Source organism: Bubalus kerabau, chromosome 23 (genome assembly GCF_029407905.1).
Source record: "Bubalus kerabau isolate K-KA32 ecotype Philippines breed swamp buffalo chromosome 23, PCC_UOA_SB_1v2, whole genome shotgun sequence".
NCBI lineage: Eukaryota > Metazoa > Chordata > Mammalia > Artiodactyla > Bovidae > Bubalus > Bubalus kerabau.
Genome location: NC_073646.1, coordinates 4845062 through 4870503, shown reverse-complemented (window position 1 = coordinate 4870503; position 25442 = coordinate 4845062). Strand labels below are relative to the sequence as shown.

The 25442-nt window shown below is 49.1% G+C and overlaps 1 protein-coding gene across 2 annotated transcripts; it reads left to right on the top strand.

Moving 5' to 3' along the window:
- The first annotated feature begins 2088 nt into the window (after positions 1-2088).
- Positions 2089-13106, top strand: SEPTIN12 (septin 12). 2 transcript variants are annotated; one of them, XM_055561847.1, is made up of 9 exons: positions 2089-2256; positions 4693-4818; positions 4893-4974; positions 5699-5836; positions 5944-6061; positions 6162-6257; positions 11995-12091; positions 12756-12807; positions 12893-13106. In XM_055561847.1, the coding sequence occupies exons 1-9, from the start codon at positions 2094-2096 to the stop codon at positions 13104-13106; spliced, it is 1086 nt and encodes a 361-aa protein (XP_055417822.1). In that variant the 5' UTR covers positions 2089-2093. The 2 variants fall into 2 exon arrangements, with proteins under 2 accessions (XP_055417822.1, XP_055417823.1); XM_055561848.1 differs by lacking the exon at positions 5699-5836.
- The last annotated feature ends 12336 nt before the right edge of the window (positions 13107-25442 follow it).

Sequence of the window (25442 nt, the reverse complement as noted above, 5' to 3'; positions counted from 1 at the left end):
AGAAGACAAGGCAGGCAGGCAGGGACAGAGGTTGCTGAGGCTCAGGACAGTGGAGGCCAGTGGGTCGGGCAGAGGGGCTGAGTCTCAGTGAGAAGAATGGGCACGACAAGCCACCACCTGCTCCTGGAAATGCTCTGACTGGCACGCATCCACGCCTGACCCTCTGCTGTGGCCGCTGTTGCACCGCGACAGTGGAGTCGAAGAGCAGTTGCAACAGAGATCTTATGATGGGCAGAACTTAAAATCTATACTCTCTGGCTTTTTACAGAAAACATTTGCATACATCTGAGACAGAAGATTGCTTGTGGCTTAGAGACTCAGGTGCCAGGAAACAGGCAAGAAAGAACTTAGTGAGGCAGACTTATTATGAGAAGGATCTTATTGAGGAGGCATTAGGGAGAGGTGAGGACTGTGGCAAAGTGGAGAGCATGTAGCCCATCTAAAGAGGGCGGCGAGGGACTTCCCTGGAGGTCCAGTGGTTAGGACTCAGCACTTTCATTGCCAGGACCTGGATTCAATCCCCGGTCATGGAACTAAGATCCTGCAAGCCATGCAGCATGGCCAAAAAATAAATAAATAAATAAAATAATAAAGAGGGCAGCTTGAGTCAGCTGTAGGCTGGACCCAGAGTTGCCAGGGATTATAAATCTCTTTGCTGTTCAGTCGCTAAGTCGTATCCAAATCTTTGTGACCCCATGGACTGCAGCACACCAGGCTTCCCTGTCCTTCATCCCCCGGAGCTTGCTCAAACTCATGTCCATTGAGTTGGTGATGTGTCGGTCTGTCGGTCGGTGAGATATACCAGAAATCTAGACATTGATGTGAACAAGAAAAGAGACTGTAGAGGTGAGCATGTGGACACAGCTCCCAGTTCTGCCACTTCCTCACTGTGTGACCTTGAACCACTCTCTGGACCCTTATGTAAGCTGGGGCTTCCCAGGTGGCACTACTGGTAAAGAACCTGCCTGCCTGCCAATGCAGGAGACATAAGAGATGAGCACGTTCAGTCCCTGGTTCGGCAAGACCCCCTGGAGGAGGACAGGGCAACCCACTCCAGTGTTCTTGCCCGGAGAATCCCACGGACAGAGGAGCGATGGGCTACAGTCCTTAGGGTCGCCAAGTCAGACACAACTGAAGCGACAACACACTCAGGTCTAGTAACACCACTTACTCCCATGAAGACCATTGACAGGTTAACATCCTAAGGCTCCTAGAACAGTTGTTAACACAGACACAACACAGAGCGTGTTGACAGAATGACACCAGCAATGGACGAACCAAAGAAAACACACACACAGGTGTGCTTTCCGCTGTCTTTTCTGGTCACAGATTTCCTTCCCTGACAGAGTGGTTTAAGGGCATGGAAGCCAGAGGAACCCGGGGCAGTCCCGCTGTGCCTCTTACCAGTGACCTTAAGCAAGGGAGTTGCCCCGGGGCCCTGGCTTCCTATCTATAGAACCAGGCTGGTGTCATTGTGAGGGTTACAGCAGGGTACTGGCCCGAAAGGGCCCGGAGGCGTGGCTTACCTGTCCCTGTCCCCAGCCCCCTGCTGCAGCGGGGGGGGGGGGGGGGGGCGGGGTTCAGGGGAAGCAGGTGGAGCTCAGATTGTTCAGTTAACTGTCACCTGTCCCCTCCCCCTCACCAAACACACCAGGGTCTGCCAGGACAGGCAGCCCCCCAAGGCTCCCACAGGGACCCAAGGCCACCAGGTGCCACACAAGGCTGCCTCTCTCCATCTGTGTCCCCCCCGTGGGTCCAGCCCCTGGCTTTTGCCAGACGGGCCACACAGCTGTGGGAGCCTGCCAGGGCCAAGGGTGGGGGAGGGACAGATTCCTGGGGCTGGTGCATCTCAGAAAAGGGGTTCAGTCTCCCTTGAGAGGCAACGCCCCCAGGCACCCCTTGCCAAGCTCCATGGGCCATGGGGACTTAGCGAGGTACATAGGTCAGGGGATGTGAAGCGTGGGAATGTCTGGGAGCAGGTCTCAGGAGTCAGGGTTCAGAGATGAGAATTCAGATGGTCCCCCTCTGGAGCCCCAGCGACCCCCTTCTTCCCACCCTGACCCAGATGACAGGCATCGTTGTTCCTTGGCCCCATGGATCCCTTGAGGCAGTCTCCCTCACCCAGTTCATCACGGGCCTCCAGCCCAAGGACCCTCTCCTGTGAGAGGCTTGGTTATGTGGGCATCGAGGCTGTGCTGGACCAACTCAAGATCAAGGCCATGAAGATGGGGTTTGAGTTCAACATCATGGTGGTGGGTGAGTGAGGGTTCGGGGCTCACAGGAGGACTGAGCCACAGACACCACCCTGTGGGCCTGGACGTGTCACCTCTCGGAGCCTCAGTCTCCCCATCTGTAAAGTGGTCCTGACAGTTGTACCTCAAAGGGGTGTGGTAGGTGGAGAAGTGGGAAATGCTGACTCATGAAAAGACAAAAAGCCCCAAAAGACAAATCACCCAAGGAAGCCCCTGACTAAACCCAACCAGAACATGAAAAGGGGAGGCTTGTGTGGCAGGAAGTGGGGACACCCAGACTTAGATGCTGGTCCCAGGATTTAATGCCTACCAGTGTGTGACCTGGGCCCCTGACTCCTCGCTGCCTCAGTTTCCTCATGGGGTTTAGCATAGTGCCTGCCATCTAGGAGGCTCCCCATGGGTCAGCTGACCTGGAATTGCATTTTTATACCTGCAAAATTTGGTAGGTCAAAAGCTACACTTCTCTGACTTCCCTGGTGGCCCAGTGGTTAAGACTCCAAGCTCCCAATGCAAGGGGCCCACGTTCCATTCCTGGTTGGGGAACTAAGATCCCAGTTGCCACACAGCGCAGCCAAAAAAGTAAATCAATATTTTAAAAAAAAAAGACATCAGTTAAAAAAGAAAACTACACTTCTCACAAAATAAACTGGACGCAATGGAACATGAAATGTCAGATGTATAGTACCAACCAGGCGTATTATTCTAAGGAGGGGGCACCCAATAGAAATGTTATGAGAGTCACATCCATAATTTTAAATTTCCTAGTAGCTTCCTTTAAAAAAAGAGAAACGGGAGAGATTGATTTTAATCATCTCTTTTACTTAACCCAATACGTTCCAAAAATACTATCATCTTGACATATAATACATAGAAAACATTATCCACGAGATTGTTTGCATTCTTGTTATCATATCAAGTTTGCAAAATACGGTTTATTCCTTTACACCGGCAGTGCATCTTGGTGCAGATTGGCGCGTGACCGTATTGCGATAACAATAGCCAAGGGTGGCTCCCACTCTGAATATCGAAGCCCAAAGGGCAATTTCAGCTACAGATACAAACGTGCATCCTGCCCTGTGATGTAGGATGTTTCCTACTGCGAGACAAGGTCCGTGGACTTGAGAAGCCAGCACAGCAGGGAGAAGGGACCATCTACAAGTACAGACAGCATGGAGATTGTCGTTTTTCAGTCACTCAGTCATGTTTGACTCTTTGCAACCCCATGGACTGCAGGACGCCTGGCTTCCCTGTCCTTCACTACCTCCCGGAGTTTGCTCACACTCGTGTCCATTGAGTCGGTGATGCCATCCAACCATGTCATCCTCTGTCACTCCCTTCTCCTCTTGCCCTCAATCTTTCCCAGCATCAGGGTCTTTTCCAACAAGCTGGCTCTTTGCATCAGGTGGCCAAAGTATTGGAGCTTCAACATCAGTCCTTCCAATGAATAGTCAGGGAATATTCAGCATGAGGGAATCTCACCAAGAGAAGCCAGAGACGAAAGAGCACATGCTGTGTGATTCCCAAGTAGAGGGTGGGTGGGCAGAGCTGCTCCTTGATGGTGCAAGTCAGGAGAGTGGCTGTTAACAGAGATGTGACTGGAGTGGTCTTGGGTAGAACCACGTGTTCTGTCTCTTCACCTGGTGCTGCATCTATCAGTTGTTTCATCTGTAAAAAGGCACTGACCTGCCCATCTGCAGAGGAATTGATAAACACAGTGTGGTCTACCCATCTGGTGGAGTATTACTCAGCCATGAAAATGTATGAGGTTATGGTGCATGCTACAGTGTGGATGAGCCTGAAAGCATTATGCTGAGTGGGAGCAACCAGATACAAAAGGACAAGTATTGCATGATCCCATTTCTATGAAACATCCAGGGAATTCCCTGCAGGGCCTGTGGTTAGGACTCAGTGGTTTCAGTGACGAGGGCATGGGTTCGAGTCCTAGTTGGGGAAATAAGATTCCACAAGCTGCACAGCATGGCCAGAAGAAAAAGGGAAAAAAAGAAGTATGTACACAATAGGCAAATCCATGGATAGAAAGCAGATTAGTGACTGGGGAGTGTGTGACTAATGGATGTAGAGTTTTTGTTGGGTTGATGAAAATGTTTTGGTGCTAGAGAGAGATGGTGTTTGCACAGCACTGTGAATGCACTCAATGCCCCTGAACTGTACACTTTCAGTGGTTAAATGTTAATTTTTATTATATGTGTAAAATAATTTTTATTTATTTATATTTTATATTTTATTTAAAAATAATGTTTTATTTTATTTCTGCCTCAATGGAAAATGGGGAAGGCATTGAGCTGGAGACTTAGGATAATACACGCTTTTCTGTGTTTATGTTATACTTAAAAAATGGTTGACTTTCTGAGTTTATTTGAGAGTTTCAGAAACATGCCTAGCCCTTCTGCCATTGTTGCTGCCCTGTGGTTACTCGCAGGACAGAGCGGGCTGGGCAAGTCCACCATGGTGAACACGCTCTTCAAGTCCAAGATATGGAAGTCCACGATGCCAGGTCTGAGGGTGCCCATGCCCCAGACGCTGCAGCTGCACTCTGTGACTCACGGTGAGTGAGCCCCCGTCACCCCACCCCCACCCCACCCACCCAGGCCCACTCTTCCTCTCCACTCTTCCCCACAGTCATCGAGGAGAATGGCGTGAAGCTTAAACTGACCGTGACCGACACACCTGGCTTTGGGGACCAAATCAACAATGACAAGTGGTAAGTCCTCAGGGGAGGAAGGGAGGGCCAAGCCCTGGCTGCCCCGGCCCCTGCCCCTCCAGTCTCCAGGAAACATCAGGCCTGGAGCCACCTGGATGTGGCATCTTTGAGGCTCAGTTTATTCACCTGTACAATGGGTGTGTACAGCCGTCCTCCCAGGATCATAGGGATTTAAGTATGTAAAGGTCTTAGCTTGCTCTTAGCTTGCTGATGAAGGCATCGCTGATGAGTATGGCAAGGCAATAGAAGCCCACACTCCAGAATCAGGACCCCTGGGTTAAAGTACTTGCCGGGTGTACAGCCTGGGCCAGGCTGCAGATGCTCTCTGAGCCTCGGCTTCCTTTTTTGTAACTTGGGGGTGACGACATCCCCTGTCCAGAGTTGTTTTAGGCTCTCAAGGAGATGAAACACACTCACAGAAGCACCTGGGTGAGGCCTGGGATTCTTCATCCATAGACACCTGGCCTCCACCCCTTCCCCAAGGGACCCTGCTAACCTACACAGCTCTTTTGCTTGAATTAGAAAAAGGCAGTAGCATCCTTCACAGACAGGAGCCTGCATGGGATTCATCCCTACACAGCCTCATGGCGGGTTGCCTTTATGCAGTGCGCAAACTGCACATCTGTACAGGGAAGCCCTGTAAGGGCAGAACACCCAGAGGACCTGGGGGGTGCTGGTGGGGACTCCCGGCAAGTTTCGGAGGCTGGGCCATCTCCCGCCCCAGCTGGGACCCCATCCTGGGCTACATCAATGAGCAGTACGAGCGGTACCTGCAAGAGGAGATCCTCATCACCCGCCAGCGACACATCCCCGACACGCGAGTGCACTGCTGCATATACTTTGTGCCGCCCACCGGGCACTGGTGAGGTGGCTGAGCCAGCGGGCGGAGGAGGAAGGGACCCTGGCATGGGCTGTGGGCTGGCACCCGCTCATCGTGCCCTCACCACCATTGCCGCCCCACCTGAGCAGCCTGAGGCCCCTGGATCTTGAGTTCCTGCAGCGGCTCTGCCGGGCTGTGAACGTGGTGCCCGTGATAGCCCGGGCCGACAGCCTGACCATTGAGGAGCGAGAGGCCTTCAGGCACAGGGTGATCTGGGCGCCTGGGAACGAGTCTGGGGTCGGTGGGGGTGTGGAGGGGGCAGAGTTCACCTTAGAGTGGGCTGAGGTCACCTGTGTGTGGTCCACAGATCCAGGATGACCTGAAGACTCACAGCATCGAGGTGTACCCTCAGAAGTCCTTTGACGAGGATGTCAATGACAAGATCCTCAACAGCAAGATCCGGGTAGGAGGCCATCTGAGGTGGGGAGGCTGGTGGGACTGTGTCTGGGTGATGCACTGTCCATTCATTCTTTATTTTATTTTATTTTATTTTTATACTTTACAATATTGTATTGGTTTTGACAAATATCGAAATGAATCCTCCACAGGTATACATGTGTTCCCCATCCTGAACCCTCCTCCCTCCTCCCTCCCCATACCATCCGTCTGGGTCGTCCCAGTGCACCAGCCCCAAGCATCCAGTATCGTGCATCGAACCTGGACTGGCGACTCGTTCCCTATATAATAGTATACGTATTTCAATGCCATTCTCCCAAATCATCCCACCCTCTCCCTCTCCCCATTCATTCTTTCCATCTGAAGATTTGTCTCTCTGCAACTTGGGGAAAGGTCATAGATTTCTGGCAGACACAAATCTCCACTCGCAAACAAGGTGAGCAAGAAATTGGTCATATCAACAACACCCAGAATGGAAGAAAATGTGCTCAAATGATATATTTGATAAGGGACGTGTATCTTGAATATAAAAAGAACTGTTACAGATCAACACTAAAAGACAGGTGGGACTTCCCTGGTGGTTCAGTGGTTGAGAATCTGCCTTGCAATGCAGGGGACGTGGGTTCGATCCCTGGTCTGGGACGATTCCACATGCCCCACCCCACCCCCGGGGCAACTAAGCCCGTGCACCGCAAGTACTGGGCCCACGAGTCACAGACCTTGAGCCCATGAGCCACAACCACTGAAGCCTGCATGTCCCAGAGCCTGAGCTCTGCAGCAAGAGAAGCCACAGCAATCAGAAGCCCGTGCACCACAACGAGAGAGCAGCCCCTGCTTGCCCCAACTAGAGAAAGCTGGCGCAAAGCAACAAAGACCCAGTGCAGAAATAAATCACCAAAAAAAAGAACTCTGACAAGCCAACAATAAAAGACAAATAGCTCAATTTAAAAATGGACAAGGAGTTTCCCTGGTGGCTCAGGGGTAAAGAAGCTGCCTACCAATGCAGGAGACTCGGATTCAATCCCTGGTCTAGGAAGATCCCACATACCACGGAGCAAGCCCATGTGCCACAACTACCGAGTCTGCACTTAGAGCCCGGGAGCCGCAACTACAGAGCCCAAGTTCCACAACTACTGAAGCCTGCTGACCCTAGAGCCTGTGCGCCACAAGAGAAGTCAAAATGGACAGAGACTTCCCTCGCCATCCATTGGTTAAGACTCATGTTTCTGATTCAGGGGACGTGGGTTCAACCCCTGGTCAGGGAACTAAGATCCCACAAGGCATGGCAAAAGAAAAAGACAATGACAAGCGTTAGTGAGGGTGTGGAGAGACCAGAACTTTCACACACTGCTTGTGGGAATGTCAAACGGTGCAGCCACTTCGGAAAATGGTCTGGCAGTTCTTCAAAGGTTAAACACTGTTACGATATGGCCCAACAATTCCACTCTCAAAAGAAATGGAAACCTTATGGCATTTTAAGACCAAAAAGAAAAAAATAAATAAATGAAAACCTATTTTGGTATAAAAACTCATACACAAATGTTCACATAACAGAACATTTAGAATGCTCTGTAACAAAAAGTGGAGACAATCTAAATGTCCATTAACCTGTGAATGGACAGACAAATGTGGTCTATCCATACAAGGGAATATTCCTTAGCCATCAAACGGAATAAAGTTCTGATAGATTCATTCTACCATGTGGATAAACCTTGAAAACGTGATGTTAAATGAAAGAAGTCAGACACAAACGCCATGTGTTATGTGATTCTGTTACATGAAATGTCCAGGATGGGCAAATCTACAGAGATAGAAAATAGACTTGTGGTTTCCAGGGGCTGGGAGGTTTACGGCGAGATGGGGAGTGACTGCTAAAGGGTTCAGGCTTTCATTTGGGGTGAAGAAAGCGCCCTGGAGTTAGATTGTGGTGGGTTGCACAATCTTGTGAATATACTGAAGTGAATTGCTAAAGAGAAGAATGTTATAGTGTGTAAATTATATCTCAATAAAGTTGTAGAAAGAAAGAGAGAGAGGGAGAGAGAAAGAAAGAAAGGGATGGAAGGAAGGAAGGAAATAACTCATATCTTCATTTTCCCTGAAGCAACTGAATTCCACGTCCAAGCCCCAGTCTCCCTGTCCTTGTGGTACATTCAAAGTCTGTCTTGTTCCTAAAAAGCACCTGGGTGAGGCCTGGGATTGTTTGTCCATAGACACCTGGCCTCCACTGCCTCCCTGAGGGACCCCACTAACTTACACAGCACTTTTGCTCGGATTAGAAAAAGGCAGTAGCAGCCTCCACAGACAGGAACGTGCATGGGATTCAGCCCTACACAGCCTCGTGGCGGGTTGGCTTTGTGCAGTGCACAAAATGCACATCTGTACATGGAAGCCTTGCTTCCTGTCTGGCCCCCAGTTCCTCCACACAGTCTCTCTTTCCGCTCCCCACTGGAGCAATGAACAATATTTCCTGTGAAAGATTCAAAGAGCTTTGACCTTCTGCTTTCTGTCCCAAGGCCAGCAAAGACAGCAGCCTGGTCACAACTGGATTAGAGCTGGGGGAATAAAAAAAGTTTTTCAAATTAACCTCTCAATAAATCATCCAGACATATAACATCTGTTGAGGGTCGAATACTGGCTGGTGCCTAATAAGTGTGCAACAGATAGCTATTTTTTTAATATTTGTTTAATAATACCGGGTCTTAGATGCCTCACAGAAACTCCTAGTTGGGGCATATGGGATCTAATTCCCAAGCCAGGCATCAAATCCGGTCCCCTGCATTGACAGCTTGGAATCTCAGCCCCTGGACCACCAGGGAAGTGCCCAACACATAGTTATTTGCCGGGGTCCAGCCCGTTTGGATCCAGGGATTCCCTTGGGAGGACGGCGTCGGTGACTGAGAGAAATAGAGAAAGAGATAAGGAAAGAATTTTGCAGTTAAGAAGATAGAGGAGAGAAAAGAGGCTGATATTCCTTGGTTTACGCAGAAAGCCAATAAAGCCCCAGCACAGCACGGGACTTGCTCTGTTCACGTAGGCCTCAGGCGCCCTCTTGAATAGCTGAAGGTGCCCCACCTTAGGCACCTTCTCGAGTGGGTCTTATAAGCCCAGGCAGGAAAGTGAACGCAGAGGGGCCCCTGAGCTCCAGGGAATTAGACTGAAAAGGAAAAGGAAAGAGAAAGAACGACATGGGGAGACCAAGCCTGATGAGCATGGCCCACACTTTATTTTCTAAAGTAGTTTTTATACCTTAATTTGTGCATAGAGGATAATGGTGGGGGAGGGTAGAGTCAAGCAAGGTCAGCAGTCCTTGATCCTTATTGAAGCCAGGCTTTCTTTCTGCAAACTTATCATATGCAAAAGCTTTAGGTGATTTACATCATCTTCTGGCCAGGAGGCCTGTTAACATTTTATGACCCTTTCTTCAGAAAACTTATTTTTCTCTAAAGATGATTATTCTAAAATCAGGCGCCACCCTCTGAAAGCATTAGATAAAGCTGCATTCCTATAGGGCAAAAGTGTGGTGGGCTATAACAAGAAAAGAATTAACTCAAGGGTCCAAGGTTACAAACATTAAAGCTACTACTTACAATTCTATATACCAACTATATTAATCAATACACTCCCAGGGACACAGTAGGTAAGGGATATAGAAACTTGGCAGCAAGCATTAGCTCAACAAAGAAATCCTCTACTAGTTCTATTCTAGCAATTTTAACTCTCTGAGAAGCTCTGCATTGTTAGAATATCTTAAGCTTCCCGTGCCTCTCGTGGTTGGGAGGCTGTGAGCAATCACATGCGTAGCTGCAGGAGTCCGAACAAACCTGTCAGGCAAGCTAGAAAGTCATCAGAGGGGTTTGAATTGAAACACCTATTAAGCCCAGGAGACTTATTAACTAGAGTTTTAAGTTGATTTTCTTACAGAGAAAGGTGGTCGGGGATAGCCCCCAGTTAATGTCAGAGGAATTGGTAAAAGTCATAAAATAGTAAAACAGACAAATTCTGGTTTTGGGGTAGATGCTCGGGCAGGTCCAGGGGGCCTCTCGAGCCCTGACTCGCCTTGCCCGTCAGGGCTCTCCCGCATGACCTTGTCATGGGTGGGAACTCCCGTGCTGGCTCCCGGCAGTTATTATTATTAGCATCAATTTATTCCCATCGCAGCCTAATTCTTAAAAATAAAAACAAACCCCCATTCTGCACTTGAGAGCCTAATCTCCACTTGCAGCCATGAATGGGCTTCCCCAGTAGCTCAGTTGGTAAAGAATATACCTGCAATGCAGGAGACCCCGGTTCGATTTCTGGGTTGGAAAGATCCACTGGAGAAGGGATAGGCTACCCACTCCAGTATTCTTGGGCTTCCCTCGTGGCTCAGCTGGTTAAGAATCTGCCCACAATGCGGGAGACCTGAGTTTGATCCCTGGGTTGGGAAGATCCCCTGGAGAAGGGAAAGGCTACCCACTCCAGTATTCTGGCCTGGAGAATTTCATGGACTGTATAGTCCATGGGATTGCAAAGAGTCGGACATGACTGAGCGACTTTCACTTTCACTTTCTAGCCATGAACAAGTAAGAAACTGGAATTTACAAAAGGGCTTAGCAAACCTTTTTTTTTTTTTTGGTGAAGGGCCAGACAATGGTATTTTAGACTTTGCTGCAATTACTCAGCTCTTCCAAAGTAGTATGAAAGCAAAATAGACAAGAGTAAATGAATGGCCAGGGCTGTATGCCCATGAAATTGACTGCTTTGGTCCAAAAGCCATAGGCTGCCAGCCCCTGGCTTACAATGTTCTCTCTCTCTTTCAAATTTCTTTTATTGAAGTATTGTTTATTTACAGTGTTGTGTTAATTTCTGGCTTACAGTAAAATGATTCAGTTACATATAAAATTTTCCATTATGGTTACAGGATATTGAATACAGTTCCCTGTGGTATACAGTAGGACCTTGTTTTTATCCATTCTATATATAATAGTTTGCATCTGCTAATCCAAACTCCCAACCCACCCTCCCCCACCCTCCTTCCCCTTGGTAACCACAGCTCTGTGCTCCACGTCTGTGAGTCTGTTTCCTACGTAGGTTCATTTGTGTCATATTTTGGATTCCACATATAAGTGATTTCACATGGTATTTGTCTTTCTCTTTCCGACTTACTTCATTTAGTATGATATGGCATTGCTTCATTCTTTTTATGCCTGAGTGATATTCCACTGTGCATGTGTGAGTGTGTGTGTGTGTGTGTGTGTGTGTACACACCCCACATCGTCTTTATCCATTCATCTGTCAAAGGGTGTTAGGCTGGTTCCATGTCTTGGCTATTGTAAACAGTGGTGCCATGAACATAGGGGTGTATGCATCCTCAAATTATAGTGCAAAATTGTCTCTTTTAACCTTATACTAATGGTTAAAGGTGATCACTTTTCCTGTTTCACAGGTAAGAGATAGGACGTGAACGGAATTGACATCACTAATGTACTCTGAGTAACACTTGCTTTCCAAGACTTGTTCTGCTAAGCCTTTCATCATGCTAAGCCCTTCCCAAATATTCAGAGCCCTGCATCGGTGCTATCGCGTCTCCCATTTTACAGATGAGGAAACCAAAGCACCGATCAGAGTCTGTGCCCTCCGACTTCAGACATCTGTGCTCCTCCTGCCACTTTCTGTCCCCACAAAGGGCAGCATCCTGAGGGTTCATACCTTTTTCTCCACGTCCCCAGTGGGGCCAACCCTCCCATCTTGTCTCCTCCCTGCAGGAGCGGATCCCCTTCGCTGTGGTCGGGGCCGACCGAGAGCACATGGTGAACGGGAGGTGTGTCCTGGGCCGGAAGACGAAGTGGGGCATCATTGAAGGTCAGTTCAGGGACCCTAGGGAGGGCTCAAGGGAGAACAGATTGAAAAGTGAGGCTCAGCCTCTTGCCCTTGCCATCCTTACACCCACCAGAGAGCCGGGTTGGGGTTTAAGCCCAGAGCCGGAAAACAGGCAGACCTGGGATCAAGTTCCTTTGTGCTTCTGGGTGGCCCTGGGCAAGATACCCAACTCCCTCAGTTTCCACACAATCAAACGGGTATCATGAAATCTTCAGCCTCACAGGATGGGTGGAGGGGGAAGAACCACCACTTTGCATTGAAACCTGGCACCCAGGAGGCACCCTATTCATTCACCAGAATTTATTGTGGGCCTACTATGTGCCGGGTGCAGTACGTGAAGGGATACAGTGAAAGTGGGACCAACAAGGTCCTTGTGCCCACAGAGGTGGCCAGACAAGGACAGGTGGGGATGCACAGAGAAGGAAATGTGTGGGGTCGGGGGGGCACCTGAAGGAGCAGAGAAAGTCCTGTGACTCAACAGCCGTTTATAGGAGCCACCTGTACTAAGGGCTGGGGACACAGCAATGAATGAATGAATGGGAGGGGGGTTAACACAGGGAGAAATGTGGGGAGGGGCAAGCAGCGGCAGGGGGTGGAGGGGTGCAGCATACAGCCCACACTCAGGGTTTGGTGCCGTGTCTTGCAGTGGAGAACATGGCCCACTGTGAGTTCCCCCTCCTGAGAGACCTGCTTATCCGGTGAGCCAGTGGGGAACCCGGGAGGCTGTGGGGGCCCCCGGGGACGCCCACAGCCCGCCCCACTGATCTGCCGCCCATCTCCCAGCTCCCACCTCCAAGACCTGAAGGATATCACCCACAATGTCCACTATGAGAACTACCGCATCATCAGACTGAAAGAAAGCCACGCACTGCCCCAAGGGCCCGGCTGGGTGAACCTGGCCCCTGCCCCATCCCCTGCCCCCACGGGCACCCGGGCCAGTCCCGGGCCTGCGAAGATGTGCCGGTGGGCCGAGGACAACTCAGATGAGGATTTCTAAATGAGTGCTGGGTGGCCCCCCAACACGCAGCTGTGTACTCGAGCATGTATTAAAGGTGGACATTGCTTTTTATGAAAAGCTGTGCTTTGAAAACATGAGGCATTTTGTAAATGACTTCTTTGAGCTATCCTCCAATAAAAGTATGGTTCTTTCTAAAGTAACAGTGTGAGACCCCAGGCCCTCGGGAGTCTTGAAGACCTGGGAGGGCTTATCTTGGACAACCCGCCCCCTCTTCTGCCCAGAACCGGGGTCAAGGTCCAGATCAGGCACTGCCCTCGGTCACAATGCCTCCCTCCCACAGAGGCGTCAAAAGATGTGACCTGGAGCAAGCTGCTTCCTCTGGTGGGCCTCAGTTTCCTCATCTACAAAATGGGGATGAGACTATCCCCACACTACAGTGCTGCTGTGCAGATAAAATGAAGTGACTCAGGGAATGTGGTTGCCACCTAGGAGAAACAGTTCTCAGAGGCGACGGGATAGCACATACCACCAGTCCAGGGAAAAGGCTGTGCCCCATAGGATGTGTGAGCACTTGCCAGGGCTCTCGGGATCCCTGCAAAGGAAATGGACTTCACCGAAGTCCTCACGGTACACCTGAGCTCCCCCAGGGCACGGGCTGGGGTGAGCACCAGAAAGTGACCCTGGGGAGCATCAGTGGTGTCCCAGCTGCTGGTCTGAGCACTCCTCATCACCGGGGCAATTTTTCTTGGGGTGGGGGGTAAGTATTCCAAGTGTTACTGAAAGAAGAGGTGTGTCCGGCTGCTCACCACTCAAAAGCCAATACCAGCCAGGCGGATAGAAAGGAAAGTGTGCTGTATTTCAGATGCCAGTAACTGGGGCTGGGGGAGGGCGGATGTCTGTCCAAAGGCTGACTCTCCCCACCCCACCCCCACCCACTGGCCTCCAGTGGGACTGAGCTTTTCTCGACAGATGGAGGGGGCTACATGCAGAAACAACAGTCAGCTCTGACAGTCATCTTCAGATTGGTCACTGGTGGTCTGACCAGTGTCATCTTGGTTGTTTTAGGTACAGTTAATCTTCAGTTTCAGGGTCCATTTGTTCCCATTTCTTTGAGGCTAATTTTCACAATTGTGGCAGCTTCTGTGGTGGGTGCAGTCTGGTCATCATGTAGTTAACTTCTCCACCTGGTGATTCAGTATCTATAAGACAGCTTGGCAACCCACTCCAGTACTCTTGCCTGGAAAATCCCATGGACGGAGGAGCCTGGTAGGCTATAGCTCACAGGGTCGCAAAGAGTCGGACCTGACTGGGTGACTTCACTTTTCAAGACAGCTCTCAGGATGTGGCTCAGAATATTATCTATAGCTCTTGAGAAAGAACGAACGGTCCTTGACTATGCTTAATGACTACATCATTATTATTTGGTCTCCTTTAACCGTTTTCCTTTGTTTCTGCATTTCTCATTTCTCTGATTAAACTTGTTTTTTGACTAAAGTTTTCCATGGACAGAGGCAGGCAGAGGACATGGAGGGTAAGGACCACAGGGTCCAGCTCCGTTTCACAGGGACAGTGGTCTTGTTCTCTGCTGACGACTTTCCCTCCAGTTCTGGAAGCTCTTGCCATGCCCACAGAGATGCTGCAGTGCATGCCTGGCATAGACTCAACTGTGGGCCCAGTAACAGTAATGACTGTACACAGACTTCTTCTGCATTTCCTGACCTGTATCAGCTGGGTGAGGGTGGGGTGGGAGTGGGGCTTCAGCTGACACATCTCGGGATTCCCCAGGCCGAGCAAGTGTGGATGACACGTCCAGCTCTGCTCCTTTTTAACTGAAGGACTTTGGGACTTTAGCAAGTCACCTGACAACCTAGATTCCACTTCCTCCTGCAGAAAACAGGGACACTACCCCCAACCTACTCTCCCAGGGTGTGTGAAGACAAGCCTGCTCACAGATGCCTAGATCCCATAAGGCACCATTTATCTGAATATTTTGTTCCATTTTATAGGCATGGGGGGTTTCCGTTGTGCTGCATGCTAATCAGGTCCATGTTATAATGATAAAGTCATAGTATCAACTAACAATTTTGTTGTTTAGCCCCTAAGTCACGTCTGACTCTTTTGCAACAGCACGGACTGTAGCCCACCAGGCTCCTCATCCATGGGATTGCCCAGGCAAGAATACTGGAGCTGGTTGCCATTTCCTTCTCCAGGGGATCTTCCCAACCCAGGGATCAAACCCTGGTCTCCTGCACTGACAGGCACATTTTTTTTTTTTTAACCACTGAGCCACCAGGGAAGCTCAATAACTAACAATAGTGGGCCTTTTTAAAAACAGGGAATCACAGATGAAGTTAGTTGCAAAGCAGAAAGAGACGAAGAGGTAGAGACCAAGTGTATGGTTGCTGCTGCTAAGTCGCTTCAGTCGTGTCCGACTCTGTGCGACCCCATAGACGGCAGCCCATCAAGCTCCCCCATCCCTGGGATTCTCCAGGCAAGAACACTGGAGTGGGTGGTTACCAAGGGGGAAAGTGGGGTGGGTGGGATGAACTGGGAGATTGGGATTGACATATATACACTATTGATACTATGTATAAAATATACTAACTAATGAGAACCTACTAAATGGCTCAGGGAAGTCGACTCAGTGCTCTGTGGTGACCTAAATGGGAAGGAAATCCAAAAAAGAAGGATATATGTACACATATATGGGCTTCCCTGGTGGCCTAGTGGTTAGGATTCAGCACTTTCACTGCCATGGCCCGGGTTCAATCCCTGGTCGGGGAACTGAGATTCCACAAGCTGCTTGCTCAGCACAGCCAAAAAAAAAAAAAGGCAAACAAAAACTTGCATTTTATGCCACCTGCACTCTTCCCCTATCACATCTCTCTCCAGACCCTGCCCCATAACCAGGGATAAACATCATCTTGAATTAGGTGTTTACCCAAATTCCACCTTTCTTTACCCTCTACCACCTATGTTGTTGTTTAATCACTAAGTCATGGCCAATATACATTTAGGGATACCACACATGTATATATTCCTAAATCAAACACAGCATCGTTCTGTGGGTTCTTATAATTCATGGGAATGATTTCATTCTGTCACTTGCTTTTTAGCTCAACATAATCTCTGTGAGATTTATCCATCCATCATTCTGTTGATCGACACTGAGATTGTTTTCAGGTTTTTATCATTACAAACATTGCTCTAAACACAGAAGCAGTTTTTATTATTTTAAAAATTAGAATGTATTAAGCTATATATTAAGCCTTTATTGGGCTTCACCGGTGGTTCAGCTGTAAAGGCTCCACCTACAGTGCAGGAGACATAAGAAATGTGGTTTCAATCCTTGGGTTGGGAAGATCCCCTGGAGGAAGGCATGGCAACCCACTCCAGCACTCACGCCTGGAGAATCCCATGAACAGAGGAGCCTGGTGGGCTACAGTCCACAGGGTGGCACAGAATCGGACACGACTGAAGTGATTTAGCACAAGCCTTTATTATGTATTAGGCACTTTATTGCATATTTAAATCACAAGGTTACCTACCCCGGGTGTTACTATTCTCATTTTACTAATGTGTTATTCTTGTCTTCTCCCTCCTTCACCCCAACCCAATCACTCCCAGGGGCCTGGGGACTGCTTCAGGAATCTGGATCAGATCCCTCCCTGAGTGACTACCACCATCACCAGTATTAGTATTACTTCATTTCAGACCTCAGGGCTTCCCTCATAGTTCAGATGGTAAAGAATCTATTGGAGACCTGGGTTCAATCCCTGGATCGGGAAGATCCCCTGGAAAAGGGAATGGCTACCCACTCAAAATTCTTGCCTGGAGAATCCCATGGACAGAGGAGCCTGGCCAGCTACAGTCCATGGGGGTTCAAAAGAGCTGGACAGAACGGAGTGACTAACACTTTCACTTTCAGACTCAGGAGCTTCCAGCTGGTCTCACTGCTCCCCTCTGGACTCCCTGACATCTGTATTCCACCAAGCGTCCTCTCCTATCAGGACACTATCCTGCTTAAAAGCCCAAACTACTCCTTTCTCCTGGCTCTTGGGATATAACGTTCAATCCTCCTGGGAGCCTTCCAGAGACCCCTGATTGGTTCCACCTCTTCAGCCTTGTCTCCCAAGGTTGGCCCCCTGCACCGGGACCACATTGGTCTCCTTTCTGTCCTGCAAATGCACTCTGATCTCTCGGGCCTCAGGATCTTCACACTTGCGGTTCCTTCTGTGTGGGCTCTTTCCCCACAAATCCCCAGGCTAACTCTAAGTTTCCTTCCCTCTGACACATTCACCCTAAGAAGGTCAGGTCCCCTCTCCTCTACTGCTTTGGCAGCATTTACCAAAGAGGTGACTAAACAATTATTTGGGCAATTATTTGTCCAGTGTATACCTTTTTCTTGGTAGAATGTAAGTTTTATGAAAGAAAACACTTGAGCATCATCGCCGAAACCCCAGCGCCTAGCAGAGCTGGCGGATAGGATCGCTCAACTGGCGGCTTTAAAAAATATATGTATGAATGGATGAAAGGATTTTGAACGAATTAATGTCCCCCATTCACGGATGTGGAAACGGAGAATAGGAGCACGCAAGGGACCGGCAACGACAATGTGGCGCCCAGAGGCTGATTCCCCTTTTCGCCCGCCCCTCACCGGGTCACCTCCAGGAAAGACCCTTAGAGCAACACGACCCCGCGCCTGGCCGCAGGTAGCCCTCTCGGCATCTGCCTGAACGGCGCCGCGCGGCGCACTCTGGGAAATGTAGTCTAGTTGTCGCCCCGATTCCGGCGTCCGCGACTTCCGCTTCCCGCGGGCACCAGCCTTGCGTCTGAGTTGCTGCACCGGGCGCGCTGGCCTTCGCTGTGTAGCGAGGTACTGTCTCCTTTAGTTGTGCGCTGCGGCTCCTTCCCGGGCGCAGCCGTTAGGGCAGAGGTGAGTTCCGTGCGGTCGCAGCCGTTAGGGCAGAGGCGGGAGTCGAACCTGGAGTGCCTCCTCTTGCTGGCCTCTCTTGCCGGTGAGGTCCAGGCCGCGCCTCAGAGCGAGTTCAGTCAGAGTCAAGGGTGGTAAACTGAGTCAGGTTTCAGGTTGTCAGCGTTGTTATTTCGGGCTACAGTGGATTAGCCCGGGACTTATGACTTCCCTGGTGGCTCAGACTGTAAAACGTCTGTCTACAAGGCGGGAGCCCCGGGTTCGATCCCTGGGTCTGGAGATCCCCTGGAGAAGGAAATGGCAATCCACTCCAGTACTACTGCCTGGAAAATCCCATGGGCAGAGGAGCCTGGTAGGCTACAGTCCATGGGGTCGCAAAGAGTCGGACACGACTGAGCGACTTCACTTACTTACTTATGAACTGGAGTTCTCGAATCAAAAATTTGTGTTCCAGTCTCATTGCTATCACTTCACAACCATATTATCCTCCGTGGGCTCTATACCTAAAACTCGTGGAGCTTCAGGGTTATTATTATTATTTTTAACATGTAAAATAGAGATACAGCACCTTTGGCGTTAGTAACTTAGGAACAAACAGTGGAAATGGGTATTGCCCCGTGCTGAGAAATTGGTGGCCTTTATTATTCTTGTATCGGGGAGAAGAAGCAGGCAGGACAAGGAATTGGGGTTGGAAGTTGTTGGGGTCTTGAGGAGGGTGGGTCTTGACTCCGGAGGCTGTTGTCTCCCCGGCAGAGGGTAGGCAAAAGCACTTGACATCTCTTTCAGAGGCTTAGCCTGAATAACTTGGGCCTTTGGAAAAGAGAGTCTCCAGAGGCCACTTTGCTCCAAAGGTTACTTTTTTCTCCAAAGCAGTCTTCTCTGTCAGGGATAGGGAGGCGGGTTACCCTGGACCAGTTGGCAAAGGGTCTCTTCTTGACCAGACTCTACTTGGGCTCCTCTGAACTCTCTTCTCAGCTAGGCCCTGATTTCTGGGCTTCTGTGTTTATTTCTTCATTGTTTGCTTGTGGCCACTTTAGCCAGAACCACCCGCCTCCCCCAAATAAATTGGGTTCCTTATCCTTCAGCATCCTCCAGGTGATGTCTCGTCATCATGACTTTCCTTCAGCAAGAAACCCTTCTTACCCCTTACGTTTCCTTTTACTAATTTTCCATCCACTACCACCCACCCCCACAACCTCAGTCCCCAGCGCTGCACCTTGGTTGTAAGTTCCCACCTTTCCTTGTATTAGGAGTTGGACTTGATCTCTCCATTGCAGCATAATAGGGAAGAACCTTTGTAGTCTATTGCAGTCTAGAGATGCTAGACTGCATCTAGGGATGTTGCCTATAAGCTTAAATTATCCATAATGACCCATCTCTGGGAATGCTGCCTTCCAAGTAAGGAGCATTAAGCTCAAATAGCTTTGTTTAGGGCTTCCCAGGCAACTCAGTGGTAAAAGAATCCCCATGTCAATGCAGGAGATGCAAGAGAGGCTGGTTCAATTCCTGGGTCCAGAAGGTTCCCCCGGAGGAGGAAATGGCAATCCACTGTAGTATTCTTGCCCGAAAAATCCCATGGACAGAGGAGCCTGGTTGGCTACAGTCCATGGGGTCACAGAGAGTTGGATATGACTGAGGACTAAGCACACAGGCACCTTTGTTTAGCTCACTAGAAATATCTTTACCAGACCCACGTGTGAATGACTGCAAGAAATTAACACATACGCTCAGGAGGCTGACCAGAACCAGGAAATGTTTGATTTTACACCCTCCCCTTTTTAGTATAAAAGAAGCCTCAATTCTAACTAAGGCAAGGTGGTTATTCAGGACACAAGTCTGCCATCTTCTCAGTCTGCCAGCTTTTCGAATCAAGTTGCTGTTCTTGCCCCAACAATTCACCTCAATTTATGGGCCAGTTGTGTGGCGAGCAGTACAAGCTTGGACTCGGTAACAGCAGTGGTCCCTAACAAGTGGCATCAATAATTTCTTTTCTTAGAAGTGGCTTAAGAAGCTCCATTCCTCAGCTGTGGCTCTCTGCGTGTCAGTCTCTCAGAGACTGGCTTTCCTCTTTGTGGTTGGCTTCAGCCTGCAGCAGATTCTTGGAGGGAAGCTAGACATTTTACCTCTATTTCTCTTCCCTAGCTCTGGCCTCCTGCCCTTTTAAGGAAGCCTTTGGAGAAAATACTGAAGCCAAGGAGGTGGCTGGCTTCCCTTCCTGAAGTGGAGGCCAGATGAATGAATGGTCCTTTGTCTGAATATTTTCTACCTAAAAGAGCAGCTGCATTGCTCTTTCCCTTCCCCCTGGTGTGTTTTTCTGCAAAGCAGTATCATCACCTGCATCATTTTTTTGTCTGTGTATAGACTTACTGGTGGCTCAGATGGCAAGGAATCTGCCTCCAATGCAGGAGACACAGGTTCAGTCCCTGGGTTGAAAAGATCCCCTGGAGAAGGGAATGTGGCTGCCCACTCCAGTATTCTTGCCTGGAGAATTCCATGAACAGAGGAGCCTGGCGGGCTACGGTCCATGGGCTTGCAGAGTTGGACATGACTGAGCGACTAACACACACAGGGACTAACACACACAGGCATACCTTGGAGATACTGCCAGTTTGGTTCTAGACCACTGCAAAACGAGGCTATCACCATAAAGTAAGTCACATAAATTTTTGGTTTTCCAGTGCATATAAAAGTCAGGTTTATATTATACTGTAGTCTATTAAGTATGCAGTCAGTTCAGTTCAGTTGTTCAGTCATGTCTGACTCTTTGTGACCCCATGAATCGTGGCACGCCAGGCCTCCCTGTCCATCACCAACTCCCAGAGTTCACTCAGACTCACGTCCATTGAGTTAGTGTTGCCATCCAGCCATCTCATCCTCTGTCGTCCCCTTCTCCTCCTGCCCCCAATCCCTCCCAGCATCAGGGTCTTTTCCAATGAGTCAACTCTTCGCATGAGGTGGCCAAAGTACTGGAGTTTCAGCTTCAGCATCAGTCCTTCCAAAGAAATCCCAGGGCTGATCTCCTTTAGAATGGACTGGTTGGATCTCCTTGCAGTCCAAGGGACTCTCAAGAGTCTTCTCCAACACCACAGTTCAAAAGCATCAATTCTTTGGCTCTCAGCCTTCTTCACAGTCCAAGTCTCATGTCCATACATGACCACAGGAAAAACCATAGCCTTGACTAGACAGGGTCTATAGAAGGTAATTAATATGAAAAGAAGAGAGAGAGAGCACCGTTTCTTCCCACCAAGTGAGGGCACAGAGGAGGCACCATCCATGAGCCAGGAGGAGGGTCTTCACCAGGAACCGAATCTGCTGGCACCTTAATCTTGGACTTCCCACCTCCAGAATTGTGAGATATAAATGTCTGTTGGTTAAGCCCCCCGTCTCTGGTATTCTGTTATGGCAGCCCAGCAGATTCTAACACTGTGTTTTTCCCAAGAGAAGCATGTGAATCATCACCCTGTCCTGAGCCACAACTGAGCCGACCTTGAACAGGAGACTTTCCAGACTTGACTTTACATCTCCACGGGTGAGGATTTCCAAGCACGCCTGGTGGTCCTTGAGTCCCTTCCTCCAGACTCCAGCCTTTCTCCATGAATCTGCATCCTTTGCATCCTTCATGCTTTGCACACCTGTTGTCACTCATTTGCTTCTCATTTAACTTGCTGACTTCGGGGAAAAGACAGTTTCAAATGCTGGGTGGTTCGAGGTGTAAATGGTATCTCCTGCCTTCCTGTTACGGAGAAGGCAATGGCACCCCACTCCAGTACTCTTGCCTGGAAAATCCCATGGACGGAGGAGCCTGGAGGGCTGCAGTCCATGGGGTCACTAAGAGTCAGACACAACTGAAGCAACTTAGCAGCAGCAGCAGCCTCCCTGTTAACTGATGAATCCTCTTTTGTGTCTAAAATTTAACGATGGAACCAAAACAGCCAGACTCCAAGGAGAGATTTCATAGTATTGCACAGCAAGTACTCTTATTCTTCATCCTTTCTGTTAATGAAGATAATAACAAAACATTTGCTGTTCACTGAGTGCTCCTGTGTTTCAGTCTAGGGCAAAATATTTTAATGTACTCTGTCATTTAATTCTATTATAGTAAGTATCCTCTAAGAAATACTCCCATTTAATAGGTACCATTAACCCCCATTTGTAGTATTGTCAGAATTAAGGGTGTTTTTTTTTTTTTGGCTGTGCTGGGTCTTTGTGGCTGGGCACAGGTTTTCTCTAGTTGGGGCGAGCAAGGGTTACTCTTCATTGCAGCTCAAGGGCTTCTCATCGCAGTGGCTTCTGGTACGGAGCACCAGCTCCAGGCACGTGGGTTTAGTGGTTGCAGCCCACAGGCTTAGTTGCCTCACGTCATGTGGAATCTTACCAGACCAGGTTTCGAACCTGTGTCCCCTGCATTGGCAGGCAAATTCTTAACCGCTGGACCATCAGGGAAGTCCTGGAATCAAGTTTGTGATGAGGTTGGGCAACAGAGTTCAGTGTCTAAAGAACAGATTCCACCCACTTATTTGATTTCTCAGCAAAGAGTTACTGAGCCTCTACCATTAGTATATGCCAAGCAGATCTATTTAGTGTGTTGAGAAAACTAGAGGGGCCCTGCTTGGGCAGCTCAAAGGAGAATCTTGGGACAAGACTAGAGTCTTCCAAGAAATAGCTTGCATATGTACTCTGAGTCACAGCTTCAATTACCTGGGTGGCATTCAAGTTTACCTTTACAAGAGTGTTCTAAGGAGCAGAGTCTGAAGCACACTTGCCCGAGTTTGTCTTGGCTCTTACACTTTCCTAGCTGTGTGGCCTTAGGCAGGGCTCTGCACCTCTCTGAGCCTCAGTTGACTTAACTAAAATGTGGGTCACAATGATGTTTACATGATTGTCATTGTGAGGATTTAAGTAAGTAAAAACATGAGCTCCATGGACTTAGGAAGTACTTAAAAAACGTTAGCTTTTATTGTTAGCTTGCAAAGGCCTTAGAAAAAGTATAACAAAACACCAATTACATATCAGTTTTGGAAAACTGTGGTTCTCTGTTGACTATCTGATATAGTTGAATTATGGACTGTAGCCTGCCAGGCTCCTCTGTACATGGAATTCTCCAGGTCAGAATACTGGAGTGGGTAGCCGTTCCCTTCTCCAGGGGATCCTCCCAGCCCAGGGATGGACCCCAGGTCTCCCGCATTGCAGGTGAATTCTTTACTGTTTGAGCCACCAGGGAAGCCCAGGAATACTGCAGTGGGTATCCAATCCCTTCTCCAGTGGATCTTCCCAATCCAGGAATCAAACTGGGGTCTCTTGCATTGCATGCAGATTCTTTACCATCTGAGCTACCAGGGAAGCCCATAAAAAAACACCCATCACGTATCAAGTTTTGAAAACTGTAGTTCTCTGATGACTCTGAGATAATTCAGTAGAATTAGGTAAACTGTTTGACTTGTACTGAATTGTTGGCCCTTAGTTATTTGGGCTTTGGGAAATTGCTACCACAGATGACTCAGACTTACAGAGTGCTGGATCATAGACCATCCCTTCCCAGCCATAATTAAGTCGTAGGAGTAAGTGTGAGCTGAACCAGTGCCCAGTATGTGATTATGGACTGTGTGCCATCTGTCGGAAGATGACCTTCCCCTCTGTCTTCAGAGAAGGATGTGTGTGCCTCTCACGTGTATGTACCTCACATGTTGTTGGCCTGCTTCCACGAGTGTGAGGCTGCCATTTTATTTCTTTATTTTTAATATCTATTTATTTATTCGGCTATGCTGGGTCTTAGGTGTGGCGTGTGGGATCTAGTTCCCTCACCAGGAACTGAACCCAGGGCCCCTGCATTGGAAGGGCAGAGTCTTAGCCACTGGACTACAAGAGAAGTCCTATGGCTCCCATTTTAAATCGAACTGTTTTGTAAACTCCATAAATGGTACGAAAACAAGCTACATTTATAAGTGTAAATAGTTACATGTGATTATAGATACATGTACAGCAATAAATACTTTTCCTTCAGACTCTACATGGTGCTTGGCACTTTAATCAATTGTGAACCTCTTATAGGAACACCACGGCCCCAGGCATCTGAGATCCACAGATCTGGAGGCCTGCAAGCTTCATCCCAGTATGGTTGCAGGTCATGAGCTGGTGTTTATGGAGCATCTGTTACATGCTAGACATCATCAGAGGGCCTTTACAAGCTCAATCTCATCGAATCCCATCTGTCAGCTCTCAGAAACTGGAGCTATAACAATCCCCATTTTACAGATGAGGTAAAAGGTAAGGCTTACCCAGTTACTAAGTGGTAGAGCCAGGATCTGAAGCACTGGTTTGGGTGTATGTCAGTGTAGGTCCAAATTCATACTGGTGTACTGTTGTGCATTGGTTATGGAGTGAATGTGTGTCCCCCTCAAAATAGATTTAAGAAAGACATCCTGGGCAAAGTAGAAATGTATCCTTTAAAACTCTGTTGGCTGCAGTCACTGAAAACTGCCCAGAGAAGAGAGGACCAGGACTATGTCAGTCAGGCCGTGGTCACCACATGGACTTTGCTGACTTGTGTGTATCTGGCCCTGAGGAGATGATACAAGACACAAGGCCAGGGCCCCGCAGCTAAGCAGGAGGCCATTAGAAACTGGAAGGTGTGGGGCAACGTTGAGGATGGTGGTGTCCCCACCCGTCTGCCCCTCCAGACAGAGCCCAGTGTGTCTCTTCTGTTTTGCCCCTTTTCCCTGTTCTCTCTTCCTCCCCTGCTACATACCTCTGTGACTTGTTCAAATTTCCCCTTTCCACTCCCCGCTGAGGCTGACAGAATGGCAGGCTGCTTGTGCTCAGCTCGAGTGCCAGTGCTCTGGACCGCCCCACACCTTGGTTCTGGTTCCCTCCAAGAGCCTGGCTTTCCTGACCAGCAGTCCAAGATTGTAAGGGGAAAATGCAGCACATCTGGTCCTGCCTTGCTTGAAGCCCCACCACGAGGCTGCCCTGAAATCTGGTGTCTTCCCTTAAAGATGCGTCCCACTATGCAGGGGTGGTCCCCAGAAGCCAGGGGGTGGGCAGCCCAGCGTCTTGTTCTGCCTGCGTGCTCACAAGAAAAAATGGATGTTGGTTGTAGCGGGGGAAGTGGAACGTGAGCGAAAATGGAAAATGCGAGAATGAAGTGGATGGAAAGAAGGAAGCCAGTGGAAGGTGCTAGGCCTGGGGATGCCAGTGCTGAAGGACTCAGGGTCGTCTGGTGGTTAGTCAATGATTTTATGGAGCTCTTACTACTCACCGCCAGGCACACAAGCCTCACCGTGATCCTCTACCTGCTCAGAGCTCCCTATCTGCCTACACCTCCCTCCTCCAAGCTCCACAGGGACACAGGTGACTGTCCAGTTCACCTCCTGTTCATGGTGCCTGCAGAGCAGAGCCCAATAAATACATATTTGTTGATCAAATTAACAAATGAAGAAATAAGC